The sequence below is a fragment of the Trichosurus vulpecula genome, chromosome 1, assembly GCF_011100635.1.
Source record: "Trichosurus vulpecula isolate mTriVul1 chromosome 1, mTriVul1.pri, whole genome shotgun sequence".
Lineage (NCBI taxonomy): Eukaryota > Metazoa > Chordata > Mammalia > Diprotodontia > Phalangeridae > Trichosurus > Trichosurus vulpecula.
In genome coordinates this window covers 181,309,177-181,321,772 of record NC_050573.1, presented here as the reverse complement: position 1 = coordinate 181,321,772, position 12,596 = coordinate 181,309,177, and the positions used below count along the sequence as shown (strand labels likewise).

At 40.5% G+C, this 12,596-nt stretch overlaps 1 protein-coding gene across 1 annotated transcript; it reads right to left on the bottom strand.

Moving 5' to 3' along the window:
• Positions 1-3,391: 3,391 nt before the first annotated feature.
• Positions 3,392-9,492, bottom strand: RNF182 (ring finger protein 182). Its single transcript, XM_036751720.1, has 2 exons — positions 9,380-9,492; positions 3,392-4,991 (listed from the first exon to the last, which is right to left on the bottom strand). Exon 2 carries the CDS (start codon positions 4,816-4,818, stop codon positions 4,075-4,077), a length of 744 nt encoding a protein of 247 aa, XP_036607615.1. The 5' UTR covers positions 4,819-4,991; positions 9,380-9,492; the 3' UTR covers positions 3,392-4,074.
• Positions 9,493-12,596: the final 3,104 nt, after the last annotated feature.

The following is a 12,596-nucleotide window of genomic DNA, read 5'->3' as shown; positions in this document are numbered from 1 at the left end:
AGATGAGGTTAACCGACACTAGCTTGGGCGCCATCATGCTTTTTCTGGGTGCTTACAAACCGTTCTAGAATTCTGCATATAGAGACATTGGCTCGTCTGTGGTTTTCTAATACCTCCGTTTGCCATGATTCCTCAAAGATTATCCATCGTGCTTTACGGATCACATCTTGGGATTCTTTCAGCACCTCAGTTTCATTCCTTTGGGCCACAAGATGAAGCACTTAGAGCTATTTATTTTAATATATTTGCTAAGCATAGTTACGTCCAAGGCACTTTGCTAAGTGCCAAAAAAAAAAAAGCCCTTAAGGAATTTTTATTTGACAATTCTACTGGGATGAGAGGGCATTTAGGTGGCATAATTGATAGAATACCTGGACTGGAATCAGGAGGACCTGAGTTCAAATTAGACTTACAAGCCATGTGAACCTGTGCAAGTCACTTAACCCTGTTTGCCTCAGTTTCCTCATCTGTAAAAAATGAGCTGGAGAAGAAAATGGCAAACCACTTCAGTATCTTTGCCAAGAAAACCCCAAGTGGGGTAACAGAGAATCAGAGGGACTGAGAAACACATCAGCAATACTGGGGTTAGGAACTATCTTGAAATCTCCCTGACTATCTTGAGGACCCATTGATTCTTAATCATGTTTCTTTTATTCTTATCAGATTGAAAATCACTCTTATTGAGAGAAAACTGAAGCAAAATGAGAGTTGGTTTTATTGTCTCTACTCTCAACTCTTGGCATTTCACTATCTCCTCCAGGCAGTGAACATTGTACTTCCTTCTTGGTGGTCTCTTAGCTCTGAAAATTGGCAGGGGATGGGGGGAGGAAGGAGAAAGACAGGAGGGGAGAGGTGAGGGGTAGAGGGGAGGGGAGGAGAAGAGGGGACCCTTTTTGTTTTTCTCAGCATTCTTCTCACACCTTACTGAAAGACAGCTGATGTTCAGGCCTTGTCTCTCCCACAAGCTCTCCCTGATTCTTAATCTTAAAATGGCGGTGTACTTGAGTAAGGGTTTCCGTTAACATTTAAAGAGTTTACGGTAATTTATCACCCGAGCACTTTAAAAACAATTACAAGTAACGCAATTAACTGACTCTTTGCTACTTTTATGCCAAGAAATATGATATTACTGTCACTATCTGTAATCATTAGCTATTGATTAGCATATGTTCCTAGCCTAATTTACATAAAGAGTACACTAATTACATACTCCCTAGCTGTCTATTTTCTCTATGTGTGGTCATATTTTGCTGAAGGAGAATTTTTAGCTACTGACCTGCAGCCCCAACTGAGATGGATTCCATGCTGTTTGGCATCTCAGCAAAGTTAGGCAAATTAACTAAGCGACAAAAGAACCATTTCCTCTGTCCCCTCTTCCTTGGTTTCCTTCCACAAGAGAACTAGAACCTTCTAATAAATCATATCCAACAAATCCTAACTCATAGGAGGACTTGATGTTCTGAAAACGCACGTGCCTGGATCTATCTAACATTTTATACAGTTTCAAAATAAACACAGGACTTCAACTTTGAATCACAGAAAACAAACATCCGGTTTGGGAATAATAATGGTTTAATGACAAAACAAAACTGTATCACAGTGATCATAATATTGAAGCATCGTCCTTTCTTTTTCACTTAACAACATGGAGAAGTTATTATTGTTATCCGTTTAGTAGGTTTTAAAGGTACTGGTAAAATTTACTTCTGAACCAAAGTTAATTCACTGGTAACTTTAAAAAAAAAAAGACCACCATTTTGCATGAGGATACATAAATTGAGCACTGCGGACACATTATTTACACAAAGAAGCTAAACAGATAGTCAAATTTCCCAAACTTCCTAGAATCTGATCAATGTATATAATGCCACTTCAGACCAAATAAACATTTTTTAAAAACCCTTACAACTATGTGAACGCCAACGTAACATCTTCTAAACATGACATTTACTTCAGGAACAAATAGTTTTTTCTGGGAGTTGCACTCACACCAAACTCTTATCTAAACTAGATTTTTATGGATTCATAAATTTATTTAGCTATATATATGTATCTCATGATAAATTCACTAGGCCAGATTCCACATGTTCTTTCTGGCCAAACTGACCTTGGCATAAATAGTCTGAAAGTTAACAATTATATAATTAAATGATAACAGCTATTCTGGAAATAACCATTCATTTTAGCTGACTAAAGAAATTGGAATAGGGCCCACTGTAGCTACCACCTCACGACAAATATTTTATCACAAACTAGAATAAGTAGTACCTTAGTAATACTCCTTTGGAAAAAAAATGCAGACATGGTAATGCTAATTGTCGTCAGCGGGTTTCAGAAAGGGTTTCTTTTTTTCCACTGGGTACACCTAGTTCCAGCTGACATAGTGCACTTTAAAACCTAAAATCTGCTAAACAATTCTTCTCAAAAGTAGTCAACTTCCCCTCCCCTCAAGGAAAATGGTCCCTTCACTCAGGTCACATTAACCCATGTCTTTCATTGAAATAATCTGTGTAAGAATTTGATCCCACTTTATAAATTAGACTGCTCTGATTACAGGACATCAGGGATGGCAACCAATGTGGTCACAGACGCCTGCCTCCAGTTCTATGACCATTGTTTGAGTTCTTTGGGGTAGATCCCTAGCAAAGCCTTCAGCTCTGCATCGTGTCTGCTCCTGCCCCCATGCCTACCCACAGATGACACATAACAGTCATATGTATAAACCTAGAGCCTTCATACTTTATTGCTACTCAGTACAGCAAAATAAGAACATGCATGTTCTCAACTCTACAAACAAGAAGTTGGAGCATTTCATTCTCCCTCTTATTAAATAAGTCAGTGTCCTTTGAAATTGTAGTGGTAGGACATGGTGGGGAGGAAGGCAAGGGTATCCAAATTTTGTCTGGTAAATCACCCTTTCTCCTCACTTTATAGGAATTAATGGAAAAGGAGACCTATTTTCTCACGACAGGGAATAAAGGCTGAAGGAGTAATGGAGTAAAGGATCAAATACACTGAAGCAAAAAAAAAAACAAAAGGTCTCTAGTACTTCTCACAGAAGGGTGGAGGTTCAAAAAAATCTGTCTTCAGAACAAATGGCCAAATTCTCCTGTGGTTCAAATTTCTCATTATTTTCAAAGAGAACTCTGTAGTGGAAGAGAACAGCTCAGTAGAATGAGCCTGGGGCAGGGGTAGGGAGTCTGCGGCCTCGAGGCCACATGCAGCCCTCTAGGTCCTCAAGGGTGGCTCTTTGACTGAGTCCAAGTTTTACAGAAAAAAATCCTTTTAATAAGGATTTTTATTTTTGTTTTATTAAGGGGATTTATTTTATTTAAGGGGATTTGTTCTGCGAAGTTTAGATTCAGTCAAAGGGCCACACTTGAGGACCTAGAGGGCCACAAGTGGCCTCAAGGCTGCAGGCTCCGCACCCTTGGTCTGGGGGGCTTTAGGATCAGGAAGGGTGTACAGAGGAGAGAGATGTCTTGAATTACATATTAAATGACAGAAGGTGATATTAAGAGAAAAGAAAGAAAAGCGGGGTGGATGAATTGAGGGAAGGTAGCAACAGAAATGTCCAAGGTGAATGCACACTTCAAAAGTGTTTGACATGAAGAAACTTATGCCCTCCTTCCGTGAACGTGACAGTGATGATTATGCAAAGAGAAGCCAGTTCGTCATTAACTTATGGCAAAAAGCTCTGCTGCTACTACACAACGTAGGTGTATTGTACTCACATTAGGGTGTCTGTGACAACATTGCCTTAGACGCTCTGTTCTTTCTCTGCGGAGACACTGTTCCCTTTGAGCTCCAAGAAGGCTTAACTTGGGCACTTCGGTTTCTTTCCTAAAGCCTAACCCCCAAGTTGAAGTATCAAATTTTACTATCAGTATTAAGAAAAAATAATAAATAAACCAAAGGATACAGATTGATGAGGAAAATAGACCATGAAAATGTAATTCACATATCTGTTAATGTTAGATTCACAAACCATAAATTAGAAGACTAAAAACACCTAAATGAACTAAGCTACAAACATGGCAAAGCATATTAAATTTCTTATCTTTGTAGCATCTATCATGAAGGTGATGACATACAGTCTAAAAATTCATGGCATACACACTGGCAAAAACCATACACCATAAGAATAACAAGGCTGGAAGGGACAAGGCTGACAAAGACGACCCCAAGGGTGACTTTCTTAGAGACCAGTAAGTAGATCCCCAAGGGCAAGGAACTGAAATATAGCAACCCTAGCAACCAAACTAACACTCGGATTGACGTCTGGAAGAGCAGAGAGGTACAGTTCCACACTGTCCAGTTGTGGGACACGGTAGCGACAGAGTCAAAGCTGGCGGGCCTGTAAAACTCCACCACGGGGGTCGAGCTCAGAGACTGAGGGCTCTCTCTTTGTACTTCCATGATGGTGATCACCAGGCAGTTGGAGGAAGTGTGGGAAGGACTGACCAGGGAGGCCAGCCTTTTGGGGGTCAGCAGCAGCTCCGTGGGATTGTCCGGCAGGCATTTCTTCCCCTTTCCTCCACAAGTCAAGTTCACAAGGATGTTGTTGTCATCGGGGAGGCTGTTAACCTCGTCATCGGGCAGGCAGGTCTCAAACCTACAGAAAGGACACACGATGACGCCCTGAGGGGAGTCTCCAAAGTCGATGATCTTGTAAAGGCATTTGGCACAGACGCGGTGGCAGCACTCCAGTACCTTGGGTTTCCTCTGCCTGAGGTTGTAACGGTTGTAGCAGATCTTACACTCAAGCTCGTCGGAGACGGGGGATTCAGCAGTGTCCTCTGGAAGCTGGCTGGTCATCTTTGGGCTATCTTCCGTGGCCTCCTCTACCAGCAGGGTTTTTCTAAGGGATATCTAGGCGATCCCTAAAAGCATCATACCATTCAAATCAAGCAGGATTCACGCATTCATTCTCAGCTTCTGCAAGTGACTTTGTTGCCCAGATTTATGTGGAAAAAGGCAACGTGAAAATTCTGTGAAGGAAAGAAAGATTCTGACAGTAAACAAAATATTAACAAATAAGGTTGGGGGCTTTTTCAAGTTTACATACAAAGTAGATACTTCAATTTATTAAATCTATTTACTTAAAGGGGCAAGCAACTAGGTGGCCTGAAGTCAGGAAGACTCATCCTCCTGAAGTCAAATCTGGCTTCAGACATTTACTAGCTATGTGACCCTGGTCAAGTCACTTAACCCTGTTTGCCTCAGTTTCCCCATCTGTAAAACGAGCTGGAGAAGGAAATAACAAATCACTCCAGTATCTTTGCCAAGAAAACCTCAAATGAGGTCACAAAGAAGTGGACATGACCAAAAAGTGCCTCATTAACAACAAAGTGCTTAAAAGGACGCTTTCTAGGCTTTGATATATAGAAGTAATTTTCTTCAAATAGTAAACTTCTTCAGTGTGCAACACATCCTCTGGCCCAGGACAGCAAAGATTCTACATATGAAAAGCTCTCTTTGGAGGGAGCTCAAATGTCTTCCAATCAAGGACGACATGCTGATGGATGAATTGTTATATGCAAGACAGCAATGAAAAAATAAGAGACAAGAGGGGAAACTGTCCCAGAAAGTTAAAACAAAAAAACTCTGGCTTCATTAAAAAATGTCAAAAGACCTGAATCAAAGACATAATTTACTTATTATGATGTCAGTAACTCAAGAGCCAGAGGTACACACAGTAGGAGCTTAAATTAAACGTTTATTGAATGACCGATTCACTGTGGTCCAAATAGTCTCTCACAGTGCTTAACAGCCCACAAAAGAAAGGGCTCTTTCAGGAAATGCTTAGAGACAATTGAAGGGTGCCAGGATGAAAAGGAGAGCCAGCAAGGTGGCACAGTCGATAGAGCACTGGGCCTGGAATCAGTCAGGAAAACATGAGTTCAGATCCGGCCCCAGACACTTACTAGCTGTGTGACCCTGGGCAAGTCATTTCACCCTGTTTGCCTCAGTTTCCTCACCTGTAAAATGAATTGGAGAAGGAAACGGCAAACTACTCCAGTATCTTTGCCAAGAAAACCCCAAATGGCATCATGTAGAGTTGGACATGACTGAAAACAACTGAAGAACAGGATGAAATGGAGGTGAAAACCAAGGGCCAGAAATTGTACAGAACAAACTGTTCTCTCTATATCGATGCAAAGTAATTGGGCATTCAGCTGGAAATCTTTTTTCTTTTTGCTCTGATACTCGATGGAACATCCTTAAATACCTAACTGGCTGTATTCTCATTCGTCTCATCAAGAATGGAACAAGATGTCCCTATTACAAACAAGGAGAGCCTAAATCTTGAGAACCAGAGCCTGGAAAAGAAGACATCCCTAGGAGTTTTGTTTGTAAGAAGAAAAAAAATACATACACACACACACACACACACACACACACACACACACACACCCCAATGTATGAGGGTGGAGGGGTAGTTACAGAATTGGCGTCAGAATCGGGAAAACCTGGATTCGGGTGTTGCTTCTTGTCACATACAGGCTATGACCAGCCCTGAACAGGTTCCTTAACCTCTCATTGTCCCAGGCAACTCTCCATGATTATAAATTATAAAGAAGATGTGGATCTGAATTGACAGAAGGATTTTTCTCCTCCCAATACAAAACATATTTGCTGCTGTTGTTCAGTCATGCCCAACTCTTCATGACCCAATGAACCAACTGTCCAGGGGGGTTTCGTGGCAAAGATACCAGAGTGGTTTGCCATTTTCTTCTCCAGTCTTATGCAGGTAGAGTTAGTTAAGTGACTTGGCCAGGGTCACACAGCGAGTAAGTATCTAAGGTCACATTTGAACTCTGGTCTTTCTGACTCCAAGCCTAGTGCTCCATCCACTGCATCACCTAGATGCCCCAATAAAGCATATAAGGAATAATAAATAAATATGCATTTATAATAAATACTTATTTATAATAATAAAAATAGGAAAATCAAATTTCCCTATCCCAATGAAACCACAAGTCTATCCTTATCCTTTCCTAAGTAGTCACAGCCCACAAAAGATAGCTAGCATGTCATTGCCAAAAGAACACAGGCCTATATATGAGCTTTGGTACCGCCATTTACTACCTGTGGGACAGCAATAAAATTATTTATTCTTTCTGGTTCTTAGTTTCATTTTCTATACAAAAGAGGGAGATGAACTTGATCATACCCAAGGTTCCGTCCAGCTTTAAATCCTAAGATATTCTCCTAGTTAGCCAGCCTTATATTATACATATACAAAATGAATAAAATAAAAATGTTCCCTATTGGTCCTCCATTGTCATTACTGACTTTGGATAGATGGTTATGTGCACAAGTTCAAACAGATAGTCAACTCCCAATTATCTTTAGTAACAGAAGGGTACAAAGAGGTGAGATGGGGGGAGGGGTAGAACAAAGTGATTTCTATCTGGCCTTGGGATATTCGATTTATTTTTGGCAGCAGATTTAGCCTTTTAATGATGTGTTGCTTAGGCAAATATAACAATTCATTTGTTTTTCTGAGCGTGCACCAAGAGATAATAGTGAACGGCTGCCAGAACCCTGCTGGATGGCAGTGGGCAGTCAGGATGGAATGAAAAGCTTTCCATGGGTCATTAGGAAGGCAGAGAAGTACAGTGGAAGGAGTTCTGGCTCTGGAGTCAGTGGTCCTGGCTTCAAATCCCTCCTCTAATACCTATGTGACCTTGAACAAGTCATTCATCCCCTCTGGGCCTTCCTTTCCTCGTCTGTAAAATGATGGGGTTGGACTGAGATGGCCCTTTGAGCTCTACGTCAACGATCCCCATGATGCACGTTAACGAAAAACAGCTAATCCAAGCAACCATATGATCCAAAAATCATGTATGTTTGGCTCTGTAATCCATGACATTATTTTTAGAGAACCTGCTTATTTACTTTTGTCTTGGGCCAACATTAAAAAATAGAGATTGTATTTGCTAAGCATGTAACAGATGGCTGGCTGGAGATAGGCTCAGGAGAACAAAGTCACTTCGAAATTTTTAACTTTTCTGCTCATTAAAAGAAAAAGGACACATGCAACCTGCAAACAAAGGAAACTGAGGAATGACAGTGTGTATGTATATATGTATGCATACATATGTGTGTGTATATAACCACATTATATATATGTATGTATACACACATTATATATATGTAAAATTCGCTACCATGCAAATAATAACCACCCCTGAATTAATCACGGACCATAAGTTGACTGATGACACCCTCTCTCTTGCTCTGGAGGGCCACCATCAATTCCATCCTTTCACACACCCTGTTCATGACTCGGCCTCCTGATCCTAGTCCTGTACCTATTTTACATGACGTCAGCATTCAGCAGAGAGATGCCAGATACCAGCGTCCAACCTCCGTTGCATTCTCAGGAGAGTAGGCTTCCTAGAGTTCATGGGTGGGGGACAGGAAGAAGTAGTCTATCCTCATTAGTACTCTCAGCCACGATCCGAAAAAATTAGCTATTAGTATTACATGCTGTGATCTGCAAAGTGTAGATAGTCTCTTACCCTACCGATGGCTGAGTCCCTTCCATCCCCCTTCCCTCCTCTGACACTCTCACCCTTCTGGTGCAGGCTCTCTTCACCTCCCACCTTGACTACTGCACTAGCCTGCTGGTGGGTCTGCTTATCTCAAGTCTCTCCCACCCCAGTCCATTCTCCATTCAGCCGCCTAAGTGATTTTTCTAAAGCACAGGTCTGATCATGTCAATAAACTACAGGGGCTCCCTATCTCCCTCGGGATCAAATACAAAATCCTCCATTTCATGTTCAAAGCTCTTCGTTTCATATTCCCTTTCTATCTTTCCAATCTTCTTACATCTTATTCCCTATCTCATGCCCCGAGGAGATCCAGTGACGCTGGCCTCCTTGCTTTTCCACAAACAAGACACTCCATCTGTCTCAGATTCTGGCTTTTTCTTTGGCAGTCCTACATGCCCAGAATGTTCTCCCTCATCTCCACCTCCCGGCTTCCTTTAAGTCCCAAATGAAATCTCACTTTCTACATTCTTGACATCTCTACTTTTGTGTTAAACTCCCGACCATCAGAAAGGTTTAAGTCCAGCTTAGTGGCACTGGTAATATCTTGGATTAGATTATCCCTATCTTTTTGCCTAACGAGCTGTTGGCATTAGTGAGTAGATTTGTTTCAGGTAAGTCTGTCCATTTTTTTCTTACTAAAATACTATAAGTACCATATTGCTATGGTATAGGGTGGTTATATTTGTTATGATCTTATGTATCTGAAACATTCCAGAGAGGGGACTGCTACAAGATGAGAAAACGTTTTACAGTATTCAGATACCCGACATGGAATTATCTCATTTAGTTAACGCATCAGTGTCTATCGTACTCACTTTGTTGTTTTGAAACACTCCATGGAGAAGGGTCTCTGAGGGCGCTCCTTCCAGCAGTGAATGACCAAGGGCCTTGTTTGGCCACAGCTTCAATGGCATGCCCGAAAATTTAGCCGTTTACAAGCAACACCTCCTGGAACGACACAAAAAACTAGAATCAGGTTAAGCTGGAAGCAATGAGGCTCACTCCTGACTAATTTAGAATCCCCTCTCCCCAATAAGCTGTCATCCTGCCTTTCCTTCACAACCTCTAGCGAGGGGGAGGCAAGGCATTACTCCCACTTTTTAAAAGCTTTACTTGTCAGGAAGTTCTTCCTTCAATCAAGCTAAATCTGCCTCTTTACAACTTCTACAGATAGCTTGATTTTTGAATGTGGAATCAGGAAGATAGGAGGTCAAATCCTTCCTCTGATACTTTTTGTGAGGCCATTGACAAGTCACTTGACTTATCTGTGCCTCAGTCTCTTCCTCTGTAAATGAGGATAATGGTATCTGCAGCACCTACCAGCCAGGGTTGCTGTGAGGCTTACAGGAGATAATAATTACAGAGAGTTCTATAAATGTCAGTTATTATTATAACTGCTCTGAACTCTGCCTTCCGAGGCAAACAGAACATTCTTACACATAAACGCCCTTCAGATACTGAAGACAGTTATCATTTCCCCACCTAAGTCTCCCCTTCTCCAGCCTAAACACTTCCAGGTTCATCAACTGATTCTCATTCAATTATCTCAATGTCCTTCACAAATCTCATTGTCTTCCTCCTCAAAATTTGGCATCCACAAGTGAACAAAACATGCCAGATGTGGCCTCACCAGCACAGAGGGAAAATGGGATATTTCCTTTGTGAAGGTTAGCCAAGCAGATGGGTTCCTTCAAAAATAGATTGTTCCACAGAATTAGAAAGGAGGAGGGGGTGCCCAAAAATTGAGGAATGGTTGCAGGGATGGATTGTGGTGTATAAATGTAACAGGCTACTGTTGTGCCGCAAGAAATGATCAAGGGAATGGTTTCAGAGAAACGTGGAAAGACTTGTATGAACTGATAGAACAAGCAAAACCAGAACAATTAATAATACAATAACACCAACATTGTAAGGACAAACATCTCTGCAAATTTAAAAACTTTGATGAATGCAACGACCTACTACAATTCTAGAGGACTGAATATTAAGCATGATACTCACCTCCTGACAGAGGAATGATGGACTCAAGGTTCAAAATGAGATATATAGCTATATAGATAGATTAGATACACAGATAGATAGATAGATGGATGGATGGATGGATATAGATATATATACGCACACAGACAAGATTCAAAGTGAGATATTTAGATATATAAAGATATGTATACACATATACATATACATATACCATAGATATAGATATGACCTGGCCAATGTTGGAAATTGTTTTGCTTAACTATGCATATTTGTCAAAGCAATTTTGTGGCTTTCCCCCCTTTTTGTAATTAAGAAGAGGAAGAGAAAGTAAAATTTTGTTAATTTAAAAATAATAAAATAAATTTTTCATGCCCCCGCATCTACCTCACTGAGGACAAATACAGTCAAAATGTTAATTTAAGCCTACAAAATATATTGATTTTAGACTTTCCAGGGTGGAGTTAAGATGATGGAGTAGAAGCAGCTGAGCTCTGCCAACATTCCCCTCCAAACAACTTTAAAATAATTCCTAAAATCGAATTCTGGAGTGAGTGAGCCAATAAAAGGTCAGGGTGAGACATTCCTCCAGGCCAAGACAACTTAGGAGGTTGGAAGGAGAAATCTGTAACACAAGGATTGAAGAGGTTGGTCCAATACCCACATGGATGAAACACCAGTAGTGGGACTAGGTGGTAGCAAGAGAAAAAGCAGCAGTTTCAGGAGCTCTCAAGCCAGAGATGGTAAGGGGACCTGACGAGTGGTCAGAAAGAGATTACAGGGGCCCACTGTGGTAGCACTGGACCCAGGCCCGGATGCTGTTTGGCAAATCCATTCCCTATACCCACTTCTGGGTCATAGTTCAAGGATGAAGAGGAGCAAGGGCTGTTAGGAGCAGTATCACTTCTGATCCCAAGGGAGCAGGGGTCTTTCTTGGATAAGGATCAGAACACAAACCAGAAGAGCAGTGACCACACCTCTCCCCTGATCATATCATTCTGAAAATATCAAAAACTTCCAAAACTTCAGAACTAGCTTTGAAAGCAGCAGTGCAAAAAAGTCTGAAGCTTGTAAAGTGCCTCTCCCCTTACCCCATGCTGGCAACAGAAACCAATTTTAAGATAAAGTTTAAAACCAAGAAATAGGGTTGAAAAATGAGCAGGAAGTGACAGGGAAGATCAAGACACAAATTCAGAAGAAGACAATGTAGTCAAAATAGCTAAGCCTCAAAGAAAAATGTACATTAGACATAAGCTAAACAAAATTCCTAGAAAGCAAAAAAAAAAAGTATTTTCAAAATCAAAGTGGTAGAAAAATAGGTAAAGAAATGAGAGCAAAGGAAGAAAATTATGAAAAAACAATTAACTACTTGGTAAAAGAGGCACAAAAATACTGACAATATAATACCCTAAAAAAGAGACTTGGCCAAATGGAAAAAGAGGAACAAAAATTCACTGAAGAAAATAATTCCTTAAAAATTAGAATAGGGCAAGTGAGAGCTAATAAGCCCATAAGACATCATGAAACAATGAAACAAAGTCAAAAGAATGAAAAAATAGAAGAAAATGTGAACTACGCCATTGGAAAAACGGACTTGGAAAATAGATCGAGGAGAGATAACTTAAGAATTATTGGACTAGCTGAAAGAACCTAGACATCATATTTCAAAAATTATAAAGGAAAACTACCCCTATATCCTGGAACTAGAGTAAAATAGAAATTGAAAGAATCCACTGATCACCTCCTGAAATAGATTCCAAAACAGAAACTCCCAGGAATATTATAGCCAAATTCCATATACATATATAATTCTATGTACATATAAGCTCCCCTCTTTATTTCTTTGGGATACAGACAGACCTAGTAGTGGTATTGCTGGGTCAAAGGAAAACACTGTATGCAGTAATGGCAATATTGTACAATGATCAACTGTGAACGAGTTAGCTATTCTGATCAATATAATGATCTAAGACAATTCTGAAAGATTTATAATGAAAAAAATGGGCAGCTAGGTAGCACACTGGATAGAGTATGCCATGACCCAGGAAGTCAGGA